This window comes from Myotis nattereri (assembly GCF_964212035.1).
Source record: "Myotis nattereri genome assembly, chromosome: 4".
NCBI classification, from domain to species: Eukaryota; Metazoa; Chordata; class Mammalia; order Chiroptera; family Vespertilionidae; genus Myotis; species Myotis nattereri.
This window is the reverse complement of record NC_138079.1, coordinates 108771132-108795609: the sequence shown is the minus strand read 5'-3', so window position 1 is coordinate 108795609 and position 24478 is coordinate 108771132. Positions and strand designations below refer to the sequence as shown.

Here is a 24478-nt window from a genome sequence, read left to right as displayed (position 1 = left end):
CCCCTTTCCCCAAACCCCTGATATGTGTGCAACAGAGTCTGTATACAATGAGCCCGTCTTTCTTTTAGGAGTGCATGCTCAAATGTATATGAACAGCTCCAGGTCTGATCTGAACATGTGGTCTCCGGTGTACACCAGGGCTCCAGAGAAAGGAGGGTAGACATATTGCTTGTTTTGTGGGGAGCCACATTGAGACAGACTATACACAGATGTGTCTGTGACAACACTTTTTGCCCACCCAAGTGAGCCTTGGAACTGTCGTCCAGAGTCTCAGGTCCCTTTAAGAAGACTGGGTCTTTCCCAGTGGGTTCCAGCAGAGCCCGCAGCAAAAGGCAAACTTGCCTGGCTCATTGGTGGGGGTTGGGGTGGGGGTGCGGTGGAAGGTGGGGACGCGCTGGGTGCGAGCTGTGAGAGCGCCAGGGTGCGCTGCGGGCTTCTCTCCCCTTCCCCTCTCCTTAACTCTCGCGGGAGCGGAGGGACCAGGCTGTGCTGCAGCGCAAGGAGCGGCTCTGATTGCCCCAGCTCCCCAAACTTTGAGCGGAGCGTGGGCTTGCTCAGACCCATCCTGGGAAGGGCCAGGGAAGGGCGGGGGCGGGGGGGGGGAGGGGAAGACCCTCCTGCAGCCCCAGTTTCTAGCCCCGGCGCCAGAAGGGCGGGGGTGCAGCCGCTGGAGTGACGGGCTGGTAGCTGTCCGTTCAGCACCGCGGACCCGAAGCCCGGGCGTTCGGATGGCGGAGGCGGGGCGGCGGGCGGGAGCTGTCCGTTCAGCACCGCGGGCCTTTGCCCCCCTGAAACCACCGGCCCCGCCCCACGACTCTCTTTTCTCCAGTTTGAGCGGGGGTGTCGGCAGCAGGCGGAGAGCTTTCCTGGGAGGCAGGGGAAGCAGTGAACACTCTTCTCAGCGACTCGCCTCCCAGCAGTGCTATTTTTTGCCATCCGCCCTCACCCCCAGCACACGCGCGCGCGCGCGCGCGCGCGCGCGCACACACACACACACACATGCACGCAAGCACGCGCAAGCGCGCGCACACACACGCGCACACACTGAGACCTCTCTGGATTTCTTTGCCTTGAGTCTCCAGGGGCTGTGAGGAGCCAGGCGCATCTCAAACCGAGCTGGCAGCTCCAGGCTCCGGAGCCATGCCTTGCACGGACTCTCATCTTTACCAACCTCCCGAGGAATGAAAGGAACCCAGGGAACCTCAGAAGGCAGCAGTGATGTGGACCAGCCCCCTGGAGCCTGCACCCTTCCCAGGGCCATAGGCGAACCAGGGAACTGGAGAGAGCGCCAGACAGGAAAGCCCAGCTTTCCCAAAGCCCCTGTGGATGCTGGCAAACGGAGACCCGAATTTTTGAAAGAGCCTGCCTTAGGTTACCCAGCTGCAGAGTGATTTTTTTCCTCCGGCATTGAACTTCCCCTTCCACCCCCAGCCATACAGAATACCATGAAGAATTATGAGGATGGGTGACAGAGGTATCCAGATGTTGATCACCACTGTGGGAGCCTTTGCAGCGTTTAGTTTAATGACCATTGCAGTGGGCACGGACTACTGGTTATATTCCAGAGGTGTGTGCAGGACTAAATCTACAAGTGATAATGAAACCAGCAGGAAGAATGAAGAAGTAATGACACACTCAGGGCTGTGGAGGACCTGCTGCCTGGAAGGTATTTGCAAATTCCTCTCAATAATAATCCTGTTTCTGATATTCAAATATTCCTCTGGGGGCTTGAGGGAGGCAGAAGCAGTGAGTGGGGGCGGGGGGAGGAAAAGTGGTTCCGATGATTGCGGAGAAGGTGCGGCTGTCCAGACCGTTCCCAGCAAGACTAATGCCATGTTGTGTGGGATGAAGGGTTTGGAGCTTACTGATTGTTTTTGGTATAAGCTTCATGAGATGAGATTGTGTATCCCCCTAGGCAGCTTCTGCAATTAAGAAAAGTCTTCAAATACAAAATCCCTAGTCATTTTGTGAACTGCTTTGATCTCTGGCTTGAGATGGGGTCTTTGGCTCGGCTTGAATTGTGTTTCAGTGGGGGTGGGGGTGGGGGAGAGGGAGAGCGACTCCCTGACCTAGCCTGATGCACTCTAAGCTATTTCCTTATTTTTCAACACAGTCTTACCAGTTCCTTATGAGTTTGGTCTAACTAGATATTTTCATGAACTTCCATTGCCAACCAGTTCCAGACTAACATACGTGAACCCTCCCACACACACACATGCACGCGCACACGTACACACACACACACACACACACACACGCACTTTAAGAAAATGTCCTTATAAATACACATTTTATTATTTGGGGATCAAAACAAAAGTGAAATCTTGGTATTTGGTATACACCTTTCTTCTTTCCTAAATCTTCCCCAGATTGAACAGATATATTTTCATGATATTTGCAAAAGATTGATTCTTTAAGAATGGAAGCTTGTCACTTCTAATTTTAAAAATTGAGAATCAGCTTAATTACAATGAAGAGGACAGATCGATTTTAGAATGTCAAGCTCTTCGGTAGCCTGTCTCACTATTAAACTTGCTTTCACTCCACTGGAGTCACTCTGAGCATCACTGGTCAATGGCTGGATGTCAGTGGGAGAGAGCAGAAAGATAGAGAACAAAATCGAAGCTTTTGGAGCCTAGATGCCTGAGGGAAGGCCCTGGATTAAAGGGTTAAAAGGGAGTTTTCTTGGGCTTCTAGGGAACCTGCGAAGCTTGTTACAGTGATGGGTAAGAGAATCTTGATTCCCTATATGCTCCCTTCCCCTGCTCATCATTGGTTGTCCAGCCTGCATTCTCACTGGCTGACACTTGCCAGGGCTTCTTAAAGACTTGCATCTATGTCAGCCGCTTAGGAAGTCATGCTATGACATCACTTGCTAGTGTAATATTGCTTCATTCCCTGGCCTTCTTCCCGTGTCCTGACACTCTGATCAACTGCTCTCCTGCCTGTAAGAGTTACTGCAACAGAGTCTGTTTCCAATGCACATTTGCAACTGGTGGGAAGTCCAGGTGGGAGAGGAATACTTAAAATGCAAGAAGGATTCTGTGTGTGAAGTCAGAATACCTGGGCAAGGCTGCAAATTATCTGTATGACCTTGGTTAAGACATTTGCCACTGTCAACCCTCAGTTTATTAATTTGGGAAATTATTAATTTGGAATAGGTGGTATTAAATTATCACTATCCAAAGCTCATATTGTATCCAGTGTACTGATGGAAATTCTAGAATAATTCTTTCCTAAACATTGACAAGAAGCTAACATTTGTGGTCGTTTGTGGTTGGATTTGGTGAAGTTATTTACTTAAGGAAAATTCCGTAATTTGCTTTCCTATATGGACAATAAGGAATTGAGTTACCATTTGTAAAGCTGTGATTTTGTGGATATTTTGATGCCTACATGGTTCCAGAGGTGGCATAAAAAATCGGAGATTCCTACTGATGTCTGCACATGTAGACCATGTTTCAGTTATTTCCAACTCTTCTGCCTCTAGGAACTAAACCTTGGAATGCACAATTAAACACCAACTTCCCCTTCAGGGCCTCGGATTCCCGAGCCTTTAGCATTTCTCAGCTGATGGATTCTCTTTTCTCCAGCAGCATGTCCTACACCCACAGTTGGCACAAGGAATCAGAGCCCCACCCAGGCATTCTGTGAGAAGTGAGAATTTGAATCAAGTGGGATTTGGTGAAGCTAAGACATGCTCTTGGTCAGGTGAACTCTCTTGAGAATATTGCTTGCAGCCTCCATAAAATTTGGTCCAGCTACATTTTTGTTTATATTTTTGAAGTATCAAACACTGTAAGATACAGAAACTTTAATGAATCCCAATAAAATTTTAGCCGTGTGTGCATCCATAGAGCCAACACCTAGATGGGCCTGGATGAAACGGAAGCCAAGATTTGCCTTCATGTACTGACTACCTCACGTGTTGGCATTTGCAGGGGCCTCTGGCTTCTGCGTGGCACATGCCGCAGACAGAGCCCTGCCTGATGACATGAAGGTGCACAGCCGTCTCCCGCTTGGTACCTCCTGTCTTCCAGAGCCTCAACATCCTCATTTTTTCTGGTCCTTTGAGTGTCAAAGGATAACTAGGGTATGGGGGCCTTGTAGCTCATTTTTTTATATATCGCAAATTAGAGGAGTCAGTTTATCCATACTTTTTCCCCATGAGAGAATATGGCCTTTTTGTCCAAAAGAAGAGAAAGCTCAGCAGGAATATGACAGCTGTCTGCACTGTCTGAAGAGCTCTCATACGAAAAAGAGATGTGAAGCGTTCTGCGTGGCCTCCAGGGGGTAGAAGTGGGAGTTTGAGGTAAACAGGTTTGGCCTCAATCTAAAAATGTGTCCCCTGCAGAACGGGGAGCTTTCAGAGGCGATGAGCTGCCCACCACCGAAGTATTCAAGTGTCAGAAAGATATTCAAGTGCATCCATTGCTCTCAGACCTGGGTGGCCATCAGAATCACATAAGGAGCTTAAAAAGAATAGATCATCAGGCCCCACAACTAGGTTCTCTGCTTCCATAGGTTGGCAGTGGGCCGAGGGAGTCTGAATTTCCTAAAAATCCTCCAAACAGTTATCAAGTCAAAGCCAACTGAGTGATTACAATGGGCCTGGGATGACTGCTGAAGCCAGAGAGGCGATGTGCCCAGTGTTCATTTCTATCACTCACCACAGTGTTATGTTAGCATTTACCAGGTGTTAGGATTGTTCTAAGAATTTTGAAAAATGAACTTTCATCTTCAAAGGAGCTCAACACTATAGGTATTATTATTACCCTTATTTTACAGATGAGGAAACTGAGGCTGGAGAAGTTATATAACTTTCCCAAGGTCACACACCTCAACTCAGCAGTTGCTTACTGCACCTGAGCCAGGTTGCTTCTCGGGGCATGGGCTGGAGAGCATTCCCTCAGGCTCTGGGGGACAGGCTGCGACTGGCACAGACATTTAGCTTGTGAGGACGCCCCGACCCGTGGGCCTTGCCATTCAGATGCTCCGGTTCCCAGAACACTCAGCATGCCTGTGCAGTGTCTGCGGGCACGGGAGCCACCAGACAGGCGCAAGCTCAGAGGCAGCAAAGGACATGCTTTGAATGAAAAAACAAGCGACCTATGTAGAGACACCCACACTGAGAAACCGAAACGAACGCCTGACTCATTATCTGAAAGCAGGCAAGGCACTCACAGAGGAGAGCCCAACCTGCTGCGGGCTTCCAACAGCCGTGTGTGAATTTGAATGAGAACCTGTTTGACATGTGACGCTCTCATTAGGAAAATCGTGGAGCCCTAGGCACAATCAAAGCGGTGCATTGAGGCAGTGGAAAGACCACTGCACAGGCCTAGGGGCGAGGAGCCCTGGCAGCTCTCCCCATTTCTGTCACTAAATGTTATGTCAATTGTGTGTGTCCTTTTCCTTGTTTGGGCCTCGCTTTACCCAAATCTACAATGGGAGCTTCAGATAAGATTAAGGCGCACCAAACCCAGATTTCTGTGTGGACTGGGCAGGCAGTATAAAGTGTGAAAAAGGGCCTTTCACAGTCCCCTTACTTCAATTCTATGGGGGAGGGAGGGAGTAGCAGTGCATTGAAGAAGATGTATGGTAACGGAAACTTTGTCTCAGTGTGGGGGCAATAGAGAGTGGTGGGGACTGTGGCAAATTGGGGACAAGCCCCATCTCAGGGACGATTGCTCCTTAGCTTAAGTTGATTTTTACCCTGGGGAAATGTGTTCCAATTCGGCCCAGTAGTTCAAATTTTAAAATGCCAGATAAAAACTCTCTTGATTTTTAAAAAGTAGGCAACTAAGTCAACCTTTTAAAAACATGGTGCCAGCCAAGTCACACTCACCCTGCAGCTGAATTTGACCCCTGGGCTGCCAGTGTTGAGACCTGGAAATGATCTAAAAGGTCCTTTTAATTCAAATTTCTTATAGTTTTACATTTGATTACTGAATTGCTCTTCATTAGCCGAGGATCACTTTTTTGATTCATTAAAAAAAAAAATTCCTACTAAGAAAAGAAAGCCCATTTAGGATTTTAGGACAGAGAAATTAAAAATATGAAAAAGAGTTTCAATAAACTGCTATTTCTGCTATAGATGGGCCTGAATGACATCAAACATCTGGCTGAAAAACTGGGGGGGAAAAATTAGTCAGTCATTAGAAGTTTCCCCATATTTCCAAATCTCCAGATGGCTGACTTTTTCAGCCAGATGGGGTTCAAGCGTTACTGATGTGCTCAGAAGCCTCAGGGAAGCTGCAAAGATGTGTCTGGGCCAGGGTGAGCGAGGGACAGAGCGCTGCCTGAGTATTTCCCGTGTTCTCACCCACTGCTGGGTGCTTCCACAGGCATCAAGGCACACTGCTCCTGTCTCCGCACTGCCCCTGGGAGACTGTAAACTGGGAAGGACAGAGATTCTTGCCTGTTGGTGGTGCTGCTATATCCTGCAGCGGTTCTCAACCTGTGGGTCGAGACCCCTTTGGGGTCTAAAGACCTTTTCACAGGGGTCGTGGAAAAGACATATATAATTACATATTGTTTTTGTGATTAATCACTATGCTTTAATTATGTTCAATTTGTAACAATGAAATTGGGGGTCACCTCAACATGAGGAACTGTATTAAAGGGTCGCGGCATTAGGAAGGTTGAGAACCACTGCCTTAGAGCTTAAAAACAGCATCGAGGAGTCATTTCTGTGCCTCCAGGCCCAGATCTAATGCGGTACCTTCCCTTGGCCACGGGTACAGAATACTTCGGTGCTCTCTTCCCTACCCCTGACTCTGCTCTTGTCCCTGCACTGTTCATCCTTGTCCCTAAAGCCCAAGAGGCAGAGAGAAGAGAGAAGTGAACTGGAGTCTTGAGGGAGGATGGGAAAGAGTGGCCAGGACTGTGCTGGGAGTGGGTCAGGATTGGCATAGTGGCAAGAGTAGGAGGGTGTGAGCTTGACTAACATTCAGCCAGAACATGTTAGTATAGCCACACAAGTTATTAAAATGTTGAACTATTTCCCTACTTGTTGGTAAACAGCTCCTGGCCCACATCCCCGTCCCCCACCCCCACCCCACCCCCAGCCCTAGCCCTCAAAACCCCACCATAGTCCTTCCTGGATCCTCCCAGGCATCTGTAAGATCCATCACATAAAGGGTTAGACCTGAGCCAGCAGGGCCATCATGACCCTGCTCCAGCCCTATGGAAGCATCCGTTCTGATTGGCAGGCCTTGTGTCCTACCGGTGTTTAAATATTTTGAATCTTACTCCTAGATGTGTCATCATTGGTGGAAAGGAACTGCTTCTCTTCTTTCTACCTGGAACCTGGCCCCCTACCTTCTGACTCTAGGGCTCAACCCATCTTAGGAAATAGACGCTTGAAGATACTTCTGATCACCATTTGAAATTTTGTTAGAATAAAGGCAAGTGATTTGCATTCCATTGTTGGGTGACCAGTGCGGGTTACCAACATGCATTGGGAAACAATAAAACAAGAAATTGGGCAAAAAGATGGTTTGTCCTTTGAATGTTCTCATAGAGCAGCGTCCAACAAGCTTACCTACGGGGCCATCTGATTCTCCGGGGACATGACATTGTCTGACTTAGCGTTTACTGTGAGTGCGAGCCCAGCTGTAGATACAGGTTTACTTGTAGGAAGCTCCAGAAGATGCACATACGCTTTTTGTTCAGTTGAGATCCAAATGGTTTCTGTTCATGAGAGAAGACAGACACAACTGTTGTGGATTTATTGCCTACCCTCTAGGACATTAATCAGTTTTATATCTAACTTAACTATCTATTTCGGAATACTTTCACTGAAAAAATATATAGCATCCTCCTTTGAACCAGCTTTGTCATTCTGCCGGCTCCCTCACTGATGTGTTGAATAAAACTTGACATGAATTCCCTGTGTATTTTAAGAGAATTGTGTTTCTTACAACTTGGAAATTAGACTCTGACATGTGGAAGTGCCCCCAGTGAACCAATGCTGCTGAGGGTAAAGAGAAGCACACAAAACTCCGATGCTGCTTCCCGCCCTCACCCGCACCACTCTGCCAGAGCCCACTCTCTCAGCCCTGAGAGGAGCAAATGGCCTTTAATAATCCCTGGGAGACGACAAGAATGTCAGACAGCGGAGCTCTGAGGGCAGGTAGACATGAGTTCTTACCTGGGTCCTGCCATTTACTAGCCGTGAGACCTTAGAAGTTGGTTAACCTCTGAGCATGAGTCTCCTCACCTGCAAGGGAAGAAAATGAAAGTAGCAAGGGCGTTCAGCAGTTTGTCTCAGTCCTTCCTGTGGTCCCTTCATTCCTTCATGTTTCTACATAGTCTGCTGATCAGTAGGCCTTGATCCATCCATTTTAGACACTATCCATTTGCTAAGACAAATGATGTTAGCGTTCTTATACCACTATCCTTCCTCCCAATACCTTTAGTTCCTTGATGATTCTAAGAAGAATTCAAGATCCAAGTACCTGGGAAAGAGACTGGTGCGCCATTCCTGGACTGGACGCTTGTTAGGCAGCGGGGCTGACCCTCTGCTCACGTGCCTACTTCACAAGACGTGGAGGGAAGTGCCAGGGTGGAGTGAGGGGCTGGCAGCAAGGCAGCCTGTTTGCAACGGGGAGGTGCTGGGAGTGCAGGGAGTCCAATATTGGATGGCGGAGCTTGAGCCATTTTGTTAGTGCCCCACCCAACAGAGAAACCTGCTAGGCAAGAAGAGCCCAGCCAGGATGGCACAGCATTTAAGATGTTGCCCTGCCCAGGATTTCTTAGTTAGGGGTCCAGCAAGGACTGAGAGCCATCCCGAGCTCCACTCCCCAAACCATGCACCTTGGTCCACAACGGAGTCTATCCAGAGGGAGGAGGGCCCTTTACAAAGGCTCACAGGGTACCACGGGCTCGGTGGTATGGGAGCTGTCAGTGGTGGGAGCCAAGGTGGGATGGAAAAGCCTGGACCCGACTCAGATGGCTGACATCAGAGAAGGAGGTGGCAGTGGGAAGGCCCCAGGGCCCTCCGCTAACCAGGCAGGTGTCTCCCGCCACACAGGGTCCTGGCCATTGGCGCCAGCTGGAGATGCGGCAACGATGAACGACAGGTCCGCACCTTCACCCAGCCAAGTGGCACGTGACCTTCTTTCTCTTCCTGCTCCCTGGCTCAACATACCGAAGCTGCCAGCGTGCAAAAGAGAGAGGGTCAGGGATACAACCTTGCAATCAGATATACAACTGGAAGTTTTAACAACCAAAAGTGGCTGGAAAGTTATAAAGTATGCCCAAAATATCACTGAAGAAATGAGGGGTTGCATATAACACAGTCAAAAGATAGCACAGTGACACATTTACACGCCACTGACTTGAGACTCATCAAATAAACAGGATGTACTTCATGCTTTGCCTCTAAAATGATGGAAGTGTCGGATTCAGCCTGTGGAGAATGGGAGACATTCATCTCAGGGGTTGGCAAACGATAGCCCATATGCAGACATCAGCGCATCGCCTATTTTTGTACAATGCACGGGCTAAGAATATTTTGTACATTTTAAATGGTTGAAAAAATTAAATAATATCACCCTGACTGGTTTGGCTCAGCGGATAGAGCATCTGCCTGTGGACTGAAGGGTCCCAGGTTCAATTCCGGTCAAGGGCATGTACCTTGGTTGCCAGCACATCCCCAGTAGGGGATGTGCAGGAGGCAGCTGATCAATGTTTCTAACTCTCTATCTCTCTTCCTTCCTCTCTGTAAAAAAAATCAATAAAATATGTTTAACATAAATAAATAAATAATATCAAATAATATTTCACAACCCACACAAATAAGAAATTCAAATTTCAGCATCTATAATTTTGAATGTTGCCATTAAAACATGTGTGGAGTTTGTTTCTTATTTCATAAGTACCTACTTAGTATCCTCAAGTTTTCTGCCTAGCCTGCAAAGCCTAAAACATTTACTGCCACTGAATAAATGGGACAGTTATTACAGAAATTTATAACAACATGTTATTTCTGGAAGTACCCTTTGTTTTTCCAAGAGTATTGAATCGCACTTCTTCTTGCCTTTCTCCGAGACTCTTCATCTCGTCAGGCATTCTGCTGCATCATCTCTTCTTTCCTGGAGACCTCCCACTCAGTTCTCTGCTCAGGGGTCCTGGGCCCTTTTCTGAGAGGTTGAAAGAAAGTCAATGCGAACCCCCTCTCTGTAATGGTCTCCAGGAAAAGGCAGCCCCTGACCAAACATGCAGGAAGTAGTATCTGTTGGGGCTGGAATGGGAAGAAGCCTTGGGAGGCGATGTTCTGACTGCGATAAAAGGAATGACACCAGAGATTAAGGGTAGACCCAGCAGACACAGCTGCGGAGGGTGAGGGTGCGAGAGGGAGGCCCATGGAGTTAGCATTGGGTCTCCATGTGGCTCCATGCAAAAGGCTCCATGTGCTCATGAAACTTCAAGAAAAATATGTGAGTGTGTGCTTCTATGGAGAGAGTCTCACACTCTGAAACTGTGAAGAAGCGCTGACAGAGAGCTCAGGATAAAGGTGAAACCTGAAGTGGCACTTGGGGTCACCCAGGCATAGGTGGTAATTGAAGGCTTGAAAGTGCAGAAGTGCCAGAGACAACCCAGGGGACACCAGGAGGGAACGTGACAGGACCCTGGGGAGCACCGGCACTTCCGGGCAAGGGCAGAGGGGCCGGTGAACACCGAGGAGGAGAAGTCAGGATCAGGCAAGTGTGGGGAGGGTCTCTGGAGGCGTGCTCCCGGCTGACACAGATAAACAGCAAGGCCGAGACTAGAAGCTCTTGGTCTGAGAGCTCCCCGCAAGGCTCCTGCGGGCTGCTTCCTGGGTTTGCACGTGGAAGCCATGTCCAGGGGAGGTCTTCCCTTCCTCCTGGGGTCAGCAAGCAGGTGAGACGCCAGTGTGGATCCTCACACCTGCTTCCAAAGAAGCTGTAGAAGGAGAGGATGGGCCATGAGAATCCCAGGAAGAGGTGACAAGGAAACAGTAAAGTGACAAATAGCTAACACTTAATAAACACCTTCTCCTTGCCGAGCTATGAGCATCCATTTCTAGGCTAAACCCTGAGCATTTACTTATGTGTGTATCAGGCACATGGTACATGCCAGGCACTTGTAAGCACTTGACACATGGTTTTCATCCAATCCTTGGACCTTCTCAGGAAGTAGATACCTCTATTGTCCCCATTTACAAATAAGGAAGCAGAGCCAGAGAGGTCATGGTTGGTAGGAGGCAGAGCTGGGACCCCACCCTACCTGTGCTGCTGTCATTACTACGCCCCATGCACTTGGATAAACAAATGCAACTGAATCCCCTACTGGCCTCTGCCCTACCTGTAGGCCTGTTTCACCAACAAGGACTGAGGCTCAGAGAAGCCCAGTGGCTACACTGCACCTCCAGTGGCGGCAGCTGGGACTGCGCCAGAGCGCCACCCTCACCACCACACTGGCTCCCTTTGCAGGGCCCCGCCTGGTGGGGAGGGCCTTCTCCAGCCCGCCCACTCCTGTGTCAAAGAGAGTTTCCTGTCAGTCACCGGCTCTGAACCCCTCAACAAGAAATATTGCGAAAAATAATAAACCCAACCTTTGCCCATTTTTATTCCAAATCCAGAAAGCAAGGTCAAGGAAAAGAAATGGTAGAACTAACTAGATTTAGATGTTGTGGCTCTAGGCTGCAAAAATACAGCATCTCTGGCCCTCGCCAGTTTGGCTCAGTGGATAGAGCATCGGCCTGTGGACTGAAGGGTCCCAGGTTCAATTCCGGTCAAGGGCACATGCCCAGGCTGAGGCCTCGATCCCCAGTAGGGGGCGTGCAAGTGCAACCAACCAATGATTCTCTTTCATCATTGATGTTTCTCTTTCTCTCCCTCTCCCTTCCTCCCTGAAGTCAATAAAAACATATTTCAAAAAATACAGCATCTCTGGAGACCAAATATACTATTTTTTTTAAAAAAGGCAACATCGATCACTTGAATTGAGAATAGTTTCTTTCCCAAAGAGTCTGGCTGCTTGCAGGCCAGCACACTCTCGGGGACTCAGGCGAACTCTCCATGAAGACCCGGGGTGGGGGGTGGGGGGGGGGACGGGAAGGGTGCTGAAAACCCAGGGGCCGTGGGGTTCGTGACGGCCCCACTTCCTGAGGACTGGACTTGGGCACACCATCATTTGACTTATTTGTGTTTTAGAGTCTGTGGCAGGCAGAGGTCGAGGTTTCTGTCTAATAACTCTGTGGCTTAGGGATCTGCAGCCTGTTCCAGGGCAGCGCTCAGAGGGCCCAACCCTCCTTTGACGCCACCAGACCTGCCACAGACCAACGGCCCACCAGGCTGGTTCTCCGTGACCGTGGCCTCAGCAGTCCAGGCATGGGCAGCCGAGATGGGCGTGGGGCAGGCAAGACCTGACACCATCATCCCCCTTTTCCTCGCACACTGTAGAGAGGCACTGTCCAATACCCGATCACCATGGAAACGCTCCTTCTCCGCCACCCTTCCCAGGACCCTGGCCTAGAACCAGAGCCTGGCACATAGCACATGCCCAGGGGACATGCACGGAATGTGCTTCATGAGGCAACTCACACACCTTGAACTCAGAGCCCCCCCTAACCTCTGCAATCGCTCTCCTGGGCTCAGTGCCTACAGACCTCCCGCTAAAGCACATGCTGCAGTCCCGGCCGCACTGTGGGCCCCGCAGGAGCCTGCAGCTCGGGGCCGTCGGACTCCACAGTCTTGAAAGTTTCAACGTTAGTTCTCCATCCCTTATTTTCCATCTTTTCCTCAAAGATTATGCAGAGAGGTCCCACCGTCTCCTTTAGAAATGTCTAGTGCTCTGGGTGCAGCCCAGCGGGGAGAGGGGAGGAACAGGCTGCGTGGCTACACTGTGCACACACCCAGCAGACTCTGTGTCTATTCTTCCGGCCTAAGAGTCTGTACACAGTTAGTTACCTGCACGTTTGCCACATATTCTATTCAGCACCGCGCGCAGCTGCTTTAACTGCAATCACACCCACCTGCGAAATCAAAGCGATTCCGAGAATCCTGGGTCTGCCATCTCCTCTTCTAGTGTGAGACTGCTGTCCCTGCGGAAACTGGTTTGGGCAAAGAGCAGCTCACAGAGATGCATACTCACCGCAAGTCATCCCCCTTCGCCATGACAGGACGCAGAGCCAGCGAACTGTTCACCAGCTTCAAATGCCTTAAAATACGGACTAGCAAGTTAGTCCCGGTTTTTCAAAATAGTACTTTTCACCAAAGACGATGGACGCGGCTCGCACTCCGTGTTTAGAGAAAAGTGAGACTGTCAGGTCAAGAGGCGATGATGTGCGTTGGGTCAGACTCAGTGCTCCTCCGCTTTCCACGGCGGCCTCGCTCCTGCCCGGGGAGATGGCAGGGCGGGTCCCAGAGACACTAAGGTCTGAGCCCCCCCGCCCCCCAAGGGTCCTGGCAGAGTCGCTGGGCTCGCGGCCCTCAGGTGGGAGGGTGGGCTGGTGGCAAGGAGGATGAAATGGTAAACAGTGTGGCCGAGGCAGGGTCCCCTGAGAAGGTGACCTTTAACCCAACGTGTGGGGGAGATGAGGAGCCACCCAGGGCTCTGGGCGGAACAGCACTCAGGGCAGAAAGCATGAATGCAGAGGCCAGGTGAGGACGTGGGGGGTCAGGAGCCAGTGTGGCTAGGAGGGGAGGGGAGCGGCACAGACAGCCCAGGCCCTGGCGCCGGTCGGTCGGGCAGGTCTTGAAGGAAGTTGTAAGGACTGACTGAGCCCAGGGACGCGATCTGGAGGTCGCCATGTCCCAGCCTTCCCCGCAGCTGCGCTGCTCACTGCTGGGCCCAAGGGCGCTTCCTGTGACCCCACTCCCCGCAGGCTTCACCCTCAGCCTCGCCTCACCCTGGCCCATCCCTCTCGGACTGGCCAGCCCACGGCGTCTCCTCCGCATTGTCATCCTTCCCTGAAGACAAGGCGGCCGTGGTCAGTGTTATGCTTCCCACGTGGGAACACGGCACAGACATGACAGCAATGTGGGAGGCCGGTGCTCAGAGTCTGAGGGCCATTGTCCTGCTGGGCGGGCCTCCTGGCTCGGGCTCCAGCCTGCTCCGCCCACCTGCACCTTCTCCCCAGCCTGCAGACCCGTAGGGGGTGGGGAGTGCGTGGTTTGCCTTTGGGGACAACCTCAGCCTGTGTCACCTGCTCTATGAGTGCCTACTGAACACCTACTATGTGCTACACACAGCCTTCGGTGGACACGCTGCTGTCTCTGGGAAGGTCAGAACTATGTAGGGAAGATGCTGAGCAGTGCCCCCAGCGGAGGTGCAGGATGCTCCTGGGGGCGGGGGGCGGGGCCCTGTCACAGAAATGCTCTCCTGTGTCCCCAGGCCGCCTGGCCTACAATAGGTGCTTGAAACCCTCTTGCCAAATGCACGGAAAAAGCAAGCGTGTGTAGGGTCCACAGAGGAGAACTGATTTCTCCCAAGAGCTGGACTGGAGCAGAAAGGAAGCCAGCCTCCTAGGCTCTGGTCCTCAAGTAGGGGAAGGGGGCAGGCTGGTAGCCCGCCTCTAGAGACCAGGGAGACACACTGAGTGACTGCGCCTCTCTCTCTCTCTCTCTCTCTCTCTCTCTCTCTCTCTCTCTCAAAAAATCCTGGGTATTTAATTTTTCTCATGTTCTTTTGAGTGGCATATTTTTTCTATTGTATTTCTTAATGAAAATACTTTTAATATAAAAGTAACACAAAATGCATTACAATATAAATTTTTAAAAACAAAAAAAGACAAAGCAAGGTTTCCCCTCTACCCTCACTACCGTCTCATTTCCTCACCCCCAATGGCTGCGATCCCAGTTTAGTAAATAGCTAATAAACATCATTGCCCTAATTTTCTGCTCTACTAAGTCAAAAAGATTAGAAAGGTTATACTTTTCTCTTCAAGCTAAAACTTCACACTTTAATTAAGAGCCTTTATCTTACAGTTTATTAAGACATTACTCACGCACACTATTCAAATGTCATAGCGCATAGAAGGGGCTTTAATGACAAGCATCGCTTCGCGGTGCCCCCGCGTCCTCACCCCAAGTCCTACTGCTCAGAGGAACCGTTTCTGACTCAGTTCCTCTGGTGGTTCTATCCAAACCTCTAAATAATATGTTTGCCCTTTATTTCTTGATTTATAATCTATTGACTTCCTGCCACAATAGGTGGGGATTTAGCGAGCTCACTCCACCCTTCATATTGATTACCTTTCCAATTTCTAAAAAAATCACACAAATCTTCATTTCTTTTGCCTCCACCCTGGGTAGAACGTCTTAGCTTCCCACCTTACGGGATGCGGCTGTCCACGTTCCCCCTCCTGCCTGCCCAGGTCCTGGAGCTGCCTTTTTACCTTTTCGCTGTCAGATTTATTCCACTGGGATTCTGTGTCTGACTCCGCTAACATCTATGTTGGGCTACAGATCAATTCTGAACTCAGAAACCACTGATCATTGTTTGATGTAGACAATGTTTAATGCAAAACCAAGCTCTTCTTAGGATTCTGTCCTCCTCTTTGCTGGTTCAATGTCACAGTCTCTGAGTCATTCAAAGAAAAATGTCCAAATGGAGGCTCCTTTCTAATCCTTCACCATCTCAAAATCCGGCCACATATTTGTTTATATCACACTTGGCTTGAGTCAAGTACACTTTTTTTTCTGGAGTTTCTCTTGAACTCAAAGTGTTTTTTTAAACAGGTCGTTTTAGAATAAAATTGAGCTTTTTAAACATGAGCTCTGTGGAGAGGAAAGGACCTTCTGGAAAATGCCCCTCCTTCGCTCCTGCTTCCTTGGTACAGGGCAGTAGATAAGAACTCCGCCTTAGAGTCAGAGGCTTGGTTTCAAATCCCAGGTCAACCACATAGAGCGTGTCACTTTAGGCATGTTACTTGTCCTGTCCGTACCTCACTGTCCTCATCTGCAGTGAATGGGCTATATTTGCACAGCGCTCAGAGCCTGGCACTGTGAGTACTAATTTGGTGTTGATTGTCACCGCCTTCCTGTGATAAACAGATCGGACAGAATCTGCCCATCTGCATTTTCTGCCGTCAGCAAGGAGTCCTGCAGGCGTGGTCCCTGCTCCGCTATCCCCCCGAATCTCTGCAAGTCTGCTTCCCAGCGCCTTGTAGCTGATGAGACCCTGCAGGAGGCCAGACTCAGAGTCCTTGGTGGTGATATACTTGGGCCTGATTCTTTTCATGCTGGTTGATGAGGTGGCCAAAACCTTAGGGAAGCTGACTGAGACACAGGGTGGAACCATTAGGCCTTAGTAAATAACAATAGTGAGTGCATACTGGGTGCTTAATGCATTGGCTCACTGGGCCCTCCCAAGAGCCTTATGGGGTGTCATCCCCATTTTACTGATGAGCAACTGGATCTCAGAGGAGCAACGGTCCCAAATTTTTAAAGCTAGTGAGGGGTAGAGGTGATGCAGTTCCAGGTCTTTTAAATCCGAAAGCTGTTGTCCTTCATGCTGATGTTACAGCCTGGTGTTCTCAAAGTGTGTTGTTAACCCCGGGGGTGAGAGGACCCCTCCCCAGACCATGTCATGGGGCCTGCAATGTCTACTTCGTGGTAGTCGTGAGGCGTAGTTGCCTTTTGCGCTGTGTTGGCGCTTACACTGATGAGTCAAAGCCACTGCGAGGAGCAGGGGCAGTGCCCCAAGCAGCCCCGCCACCACCCAGAGGGAAGAAAGCGCTGCAGGCACCTGGTGAAGCAGTACAAAAGCATCGATTTTATTAGATTTCAGTAAATCTCGAACCTTGCATTTAGCAAAACGGGGAGTACATACAAAGCACTTGGGCTTTTGGCCAAAGTACGAAGATGGTCTCCAGCAGGGCCTGTGCGGCTGAGCTGCGAGCTGAGCCTGCTGCTTCCCCCTGAAACACCGTGTTTACTTGAACACACAATTGATGGGCAAACTATGGCCCTCAGGCTTGCGGAGCTGGCAGGCCTTTTCTCCAGACTGAGCTAAGAGAGCTCGTCACTTCAAGAAAAGCAGCTGACAGTATTTGTTGCCAAAGATAAAATTCAAAGTTTTAAGTGAAAATCACAGTTTTGCCTCTATCTGCTCCTATGAGCAAGTGTCATATTTTAAATATTGTGTAATGAAATGTGCTTGCAAACAAAGCACCAGGTCTTCAGCACGTTTGAAAGACCCGTGTCACTCAGTGAACCAATCATTTCCAAATGACCGATGCATGATGCTACAAAACTATCCACGGGTAAAGAGTCACTCAACACGGACTACAACAATGGAGTTTAATGCCCTAGACCAGTGATGGCGAACCTATGACACGCGAACTCTTTTTTTTTGTTTGATTTTTCGTTGTTAAATGGCATTTAAATATATAAAATAAATATCAAAAATATAAGTCTTTGTTTTACTATGGTTGCAAATATCAAAAAATTTCTATATGTGACACGGCACCAGAGTTAAGTTAGGGTTTTTCAAAATGCTGACACGCCGAGCTCAAAAGGTTCACCATCACTGCCCTAGACTGGTCGGCAAACCGCGGCTCGCGAGCCACATGCGGCTCTTTGGCCCCTTGAGTGTGGCTCTCCCACAAAATACCGGCTCTTCCACAAAATACCGACTTCTGCAGATGGGCCACGAAGTTTCAGTCGCACTGTACATGCGCACCCGCACGTGGTATTTTGTGGAAGAGCCACAGTCAAGGGGCCAAAGAGCCGCATGTGGCCCGCGAGCCGAGGTTTGCTGACCACGGCTCTAGAGCATGAAAAGTTCATTAGATTGGTTTCAGATTCCATGTGGCAGCTAGTCTTTAAGACAACACTGCTTGCCGTGTTTTGGTGTAGTCTCAAGGAAGACTAGCCACCGTTCTCTCCAGAGCAGCCGTGGGCAAACTACGACCCGCGGGCCGGATCCGGCCCGTTTGAAATGAATAAAACTAAAAAAAAAAAAAAGACCGTACCCTTTTATGTAATGATATTTACTTTGAATTTATATTAGTTCACACAAACACTCCATCCATGCTTTTGTTCCGGCCCTCCGGTCCAGTTTAAGAACCCATTGTGGCCCTCGAGCCAAAAAGTTTGCCCGCCCCTGCTCCAGAGGCTACTCAAACACCTCTCTTTGCTACTCACAGGTTTGTCTGAGCTAGGTTTCCTTCAGGTAAAACAGCATTTGTCAGCAGAGCAAATGCAGGAGCAGATATGAGAATCTGTCCACCTCTGTGAAAAAAAGTTTCATTGTTTGGCACATAGCTATCCAGTTTTCCCAGCACCATTTACTGAATAGGCTCTCTTTACCCCATTGTGTGTTTTTGTCTCCTTTGTCAAATATTAATTGACCACAGAGGCATGGGTTTATTTCTGAGCCCCTGGTTCTGTTCCATTGATCTATGTGTCTCTTTTTATGCTAGTACCATGCTGTTTTGATTACTATGGCCTTTTGTATAGCTGAATATCAGGTAGCATAATTCCTCCTACTTGCTCTTATTTCTCAAGATTGCTGTGGCTATTTGGGGTCTTTGTGGTCCCACATAAATTTTTGAAATATTCCTGCTAGTTCTGTGAATACGCTCTTGGTACCTTGATAGGAATTACATTGAATCTATAGATTGCTTTGGGTAGTATGGACATTTTAAAGATGTTATTTCTTCCAATGCATAAATACAGTATATGCTTCCACTTATCTCTTCAGTTTCTTTCTCAGTGTCTTGTAATTTTCTGAGTATAGGTCTTTTACATCGTTGGTTAAATTTATTCCTAGGTTGTTTTTTATGCAATTGTGAATGGGATTTCTTAGTTACCCTTTCTGATAGTTCATTATTGGTACATAGAAATCCAACCGATTTCTAGATATTTATTTTGCATCCTGCTACTTTACTGAATTCACTGATCAGTTCTAGTAATTTTTTTGGTAGAATCTGTAGGGTTCTGTATATACATTATCATGTCATCTGCAAATAGTGACACTTTTACTTCTTTCTTTCCAATTTGGGTGCCTTTTATTTCTTCTTCTTGTCTGATCGCTGTGGCTAGGACTTCCGGTACTATGTTGAATAAGAGTGGCGAAAGTGAACATCCCTGTCTTGTTCTCAATCTTAAAGGAAACAAATGCTTTAGGTCTTTACCCATTGAGTATGATGTTGGCTGTGGACTTGTCATATATGGCCTTTATTACATTGAGTTATGTTCCCTCTATTCCCACTTTGCTGGGAGCTTTTATCATAAGTGGGTGCTAGGTCTTATCAAGTGCTTTTCCTGCTTTTATTGATACAATCATGTGGTTTTTATCCTTCATTTTTATGTGATATATCATGTTTATTGATTTGCAGATTGTACCAATCTTGCATCCCGGGAATAATTCTCACTTGATCATGGTGTATGATCTTTTCAATGTATTGTTGGATCAGGTTCATCAGGAATATTGTTTTTTTGTGGCTTTTTGTTTGTTTGTTTTATTTGTTTGTTTTGTAGTGCCTTTATCTGGTTTTGGATTTAGGGTCATGCTGGCCTCATAAAATGAGCGCAGGAGTCTTCCTGCCTCTTGAATTTTTTGAAACAGTTTGAGAAGGTGTTAGTTTTTCTGTGAATGTTTGGTAAAATTGACCTGTGAAGCCATCCAGCCCAACACTCTGGTTTGACAGGAAATTTTTCATTACTGCTTCAGTTTTACTAGCTGTAATCTGTCTATTCAGATTCTCCGATTCTTTCTGATTTAGTTTTGGAAAACTGTATGTTTCTAGGAATTTATCCATTTTATCCACTTTGTCCAATGAGTTGGCATATAGTTGTTTGTAATATTTTCTTCCAATTCTTTTTATTTCTTTGGTGTCAGTTGTTACTTCTCTTTCATTTCTGATTTTACTTATTTGGCTCCTCTCCCTTTTGTTCTTGATGAGTCTGATTAAAGGTGTGTAAATCTTGGTTTATCTCTTCAAAGAACCAGGTCTTGATTTTTTAGAGTCTATTTTGTTTATTTCTGCTCTGATCTTTATTATTTCCTTTCTTCTACTCACTTGGGGCTTTGTTTGCTGCTCGTTTGCAAGTGCTTTGAGTGTAAAGTTAGATTGTTTATTTGAGATTTTTCTTGTTTCTTGTGATCAGCCTGTAATGCTATGATTCCCCTCTCAGGACTGATTTTCCTGTCTGCCATACGTTTTGTGTTGTTGTGTCCTCATTTTTTCAAGGTATCTTTTAATTTCTTCCTTTATCTCATAGTTAACCCACTTCTTATTTAGTAACATGTTATTTAGCCTCCCTGTCTTTGTGTGCTTTTAGTTTTTTCGTGATTGATTTCTAGTTTCATACCATCAGACCAGATGCTTGATATGATTTCAATTTGTTTTAATTGTGTGAGTCTTGTTTTATGTTCCGACATGTAGTCTATTCTAGAAATGTTCCATGTGCACTTGAAATGAATGTCTGTTCTGCTGCTATGGGGCAAAATGCTCCGAAGATGTCAATGACATCCATGTGATTTAGTGTGTCATTTAAGGTTGCTTTTTCCTTGTGTATTTTCTGTCTGGAAGACCTACCCATTGACTCAGTGGGGTGTTAAAATCCCCTAGTATGACTGTATTACTGTCGCTCTCTCCCTTATGCCCAGCAAGATTTGCTTTCCATATTCAGGTGCTCCCATCCTGGGTGCTACATGTTTACCTGGGTTCCATCCTCGTGCTGGGTCGCTCCCTTTATCATCATGAAGTGTCCTTCTTTGTCTCCTACAGTAGCCTTTGTCAGATATAAGTATTGCTTCCCCAGCTTCTTTTCCTCTCAATATAAATAAAATGTGTTTTTCCATTCCTTTACTTTTAATCTGTATCTTTCATTCTGAGGTGGGTCTCTTGTACACATATATATGCATCTTGTTTTCTTATCCATTCAGCTACCCTGTGTCTTTTTTTAAACAGTTTTTTTATTGAATTTATTGGAGTGACATTGGTTAATAAAATTATATAGGTTTCAGGTGTACAATTCTATAATACATCATCTGTATATTGCATTGTGTGTTCACCATCTGAAGTCAAGTGTCCTTCCATCACCATTCATGCCCCCTTACCCTCTTCTACCTGCCCCACCCTCCTTTCCCTCTGGTAATCACCATACTATTATCTGTGTCTATGAGGTTTTTTTGTTTATTGTTGTTGCTTTTTACATAATTTCTTGATTGTAGCATTTAATCCATTTACATTTAAAGTGATTATTGATAGGTACATATTTATTGCCATTTTATTCTTTTAACTGTATCCCTCTGTTTCCTCTCCTCCTCCTCCACCTCCTCTTCCTCCTCCTTCTTCAAGAAGACCTTTTGCCTGGCCAGTATGGCTCAGTGGTTGAGCATCAACTCATGAACCAATAGATCACCAGTTCGATTCCTGGTCAGGGCACATGTCCAGGTTGCAGGCTCAATCCCCAGTAGGGGGCATGTAGGAGGCAGCCAATTGATGTTTCTCTCTCATCCATGTTTCTATCTCTCCTTCTCCCTTCCTCTCGCTCTAAAAATCAATAAAACCTTTTTTTTAAAAAAAAAAAAAAAGAAGGCCTTTTAATATTTCTTGTAATATTGGTTTGGTGGTAGCAAACTCCTTTAGCTTTTCTCCTTCAATTTTAAATGATGTTCTGCTGGGTAAAGTAGTCTTGGTTGTATGTCACTTTGAATATTTCATGCCAATCCCTTCTGGCCTGAAATGTTTCTGTTGAAAAATCAGCTGTCAGTTTTATGGGAGCTCCCTTGTAGGTAACTAACTCTCTTCCTCTGCTGCGTGTAAGATTCTCTCTTTGTCTTTAACCTTTTGCATTTTTTAATCCTCACCTGAGTACATGGAGAGAGAGAGAGAGAGAGAGAGAGAGAGAGAGAGAGAGAGAGAGAGAGAAACATTAACATGAGAGAGAAACATTGATCACTTGCCTTCCATACATACCCCAACTGGGGATCAAACCTGCAACGCAGGTATGTGCCCTGACCTGGAATTGAACCAGCAACCTTTCGGTGCACAGGACAACACTCAGCTAACTGAGCCAGTCCAACTGGTCTAACCATTTGCATTTTAATTGTGATGTGACTTGGTGTGGACCTCTTTGGGTTCATTTTGTGTGGGACTCTGTGCTTCCTGGACGTGTGTGTGTATTTGTTCCCCCACCAGGTTAAGGGAGTTATCAATCATTATTTCTTCAAATTGGTTCTCGATCCCTTACTCTCTCTTCTTCTGGTACCTCTATAATATGGATGACATTATGCTTCATGTTGTCCCTAATTCCCTTAAAATATTCTCACTTTTTGAAATTCTTTTTTCTTTTTGCTGCTCTGATTGGGTATTTTTTGCTACCTTATCTTCCAAGTCACCGATTCGATTCTCTGCTTCATCCAACCTGCTGTTTATTCCTTCTAGTGTATTCTTCATTTCTGACTGGTTATTTTTTATGGTTCTAATGTCCTGTTTTACACTGTTGTAGTTCTCACTAAGTTCTTGAACATCCTGATAACTACTTTTTTGAACTCTGTATCTGATAAATTATTTGCCTCCATTTCATTTAGCTCTTTTTCTGGAGATTTCTCCTATTCTTTCATTTGAGGCATGTTTCTTTGTCTCCCCATTTTGGCTGCTTCTTTTTGTTTTTCTTTTTGTTTGTTTCTATGTATTAAGTAGATCTGCTATGTCTCCCAGTCTTGGTAGGATGGTCTTACACAGTAGGTGTCCTGTGGGACCCAGTGGCACAGTCTCCTTGATCACCTGAGCTAGGTGCTCAGAATGTCCTTTGTGTAGGTTTTATGGGCCTTCCTGCTGTAATTGAGTCTTGATTGCTATTGGCCCATTTGTGTGTGGGATCAACCCTCAGGCTGGCTTACTGTGGCCCCGACCACAGTGTATAAACTGCTGTGCAGGGGCTGACCAGATGAAGCAGCAGGGTCTGGTGCCTGCTGAGATCTACCTTTGGATGTGCTATTCATGAAGCTAATCAGACCTTGCTCTGATGTTGTCTGAAGCTGGCCATTGGGTGTGTTGGTTCTGGGGCCTCTTAGGAGGGACTCTGATGTAGTCAGTGTCAGACACTGCCAGTGACTGGCCCCGGCCAACCTGTGTGGAGCTACAAAGCAGTCTACAGTGCGGCTGCCACTGCTGGGTCTGGACGGATGCGGGAAGGACCAAGCTGTGCACCAAGGCTGGCTTTACCAGCACCAGGTCCAGGAGCAGATCAGCAAAAACCCCAAAGGCGCCCTGCGATCTGCCTCACCCTCTGCCCGCCGGCTGCCTGTTAGGCTCAGTCACTGAAAGAGCCTCTGGCGATACTTGAGCTGCATGATACTGCATCTGAGTCACCAGGTAGAGGTGATGTTCACCAGACTGATACAAGTTCAAACTTGGTGCCAGTGCTGGACCTGAGGCCACTCAGAAAATGTCCCAGGCTAGACCAAGTCTAGCTGCCACCCACTAGGTGCTTGCACACTTTGTGGTGGGGCAGGGTCTCTGGGTGTCATCAGAGTGAGGCCAGCAGAGCTCATCAGGTCCAAAGAGATCAAGATTTGGCTGTGTGATGCCGAAACCGGTTTGGCTCAGTGGATAGAGCGTCAGCCTGCGGACTGAAAGGTCCCAGGTTCGATTCCAGTCAAGGGCATGTACCTGGGTTGCGGGCACATCCCCAGTGGGAGATGTGCAGGAGGCAGCTGATCGATGTTTCTAACTCTCTCTATCTCTCTCCCTTCCTCTCTGTAAAAAATCAATAAAATAAAATAAAATAAAAAAGATTTGGCTGTGTGAAGGGAGAACTCTGCACCTGTTGGTGTATGAGGGGAAAATGGCCTCCACCCCAGAGCCACACAACTCAGTCTGTCCCAGACTCTGCCCGGGGCCTGCTATCAGCAGGGCAGGGCCACAGGGGGAGCCAGGAGGATGGGCTAGTCACTAGCCGCTAGTGAATCTCCCATGAAGGGGAAGTTTCGATCAGCCTTAGGGAAAGGTGTGGGGAGTGGCCCCCACCTCAGAGCCACACAACTCAGAATGTCCCATATTCTACCCAGATCTCAGCAGGGCAGAGCCATCAAGTGTTGGGAGGCTGGGGCCACCAAGACCCTAGAGAGTGGGGCTAGCAGATCTCCCATGAGGGGAGGTGCCAGTCAGGTTTGAGGGAATGTCATAGGAATGGCCTTTGCCCAAATGAGCTGATGTTTTAAAAAGTATAGTTGGGTGCCATGTGGAAACAGGTTTAAGAGATGTGAGAATGGAGCAGGGTTACTATTGCAATAACTCCAATAAGGAATTAGAAGTCTGGAGGGAGGTCGGATCTGGAAGCACATATTTGGAGATCACCGGTAGTAGAGGTAGAGCCTTGAGCATGAATAAGACTCCAACTGGCTGTAAAAATAAGGGGACAGAACCAAAGACATAGGCTTTGGGAGCACCCTGCACAGCAAATGAAGTCATAGTGATAATCATGCCTAACATTGTTTGGTAGTTGGCGTGCTAGCTGTGATGCCAGTAATTGACGTGGCCACATTT

General features: G+C 47.6%; 1 protein-coding gene across 1 annotated transcript in view; it reads left to right on the top strand.

Moving 5' to 3' along the window:
• The first annotated feature begins 557 nt into the window (after positions 1 to 557).
• Positions 558 to 24478, top strand: part of CACNG3 (calcium voltage-gated channel auxiliary subunit gamma 3) — a 71054-nt gene continuing 47133 nt past the window's right edge. The window contains exon 1 of the mRNA XM_081089365.1: positions 558 to 1666. Coding sequence (XP_080945491.1) covers positions 1456 to 1666 — 211 coding nt within the window. The 5' untranslated portion in view covers positions 558 to 1455. The remainder of the gene's footprint in view (positions 1667 to 24478) is intronic.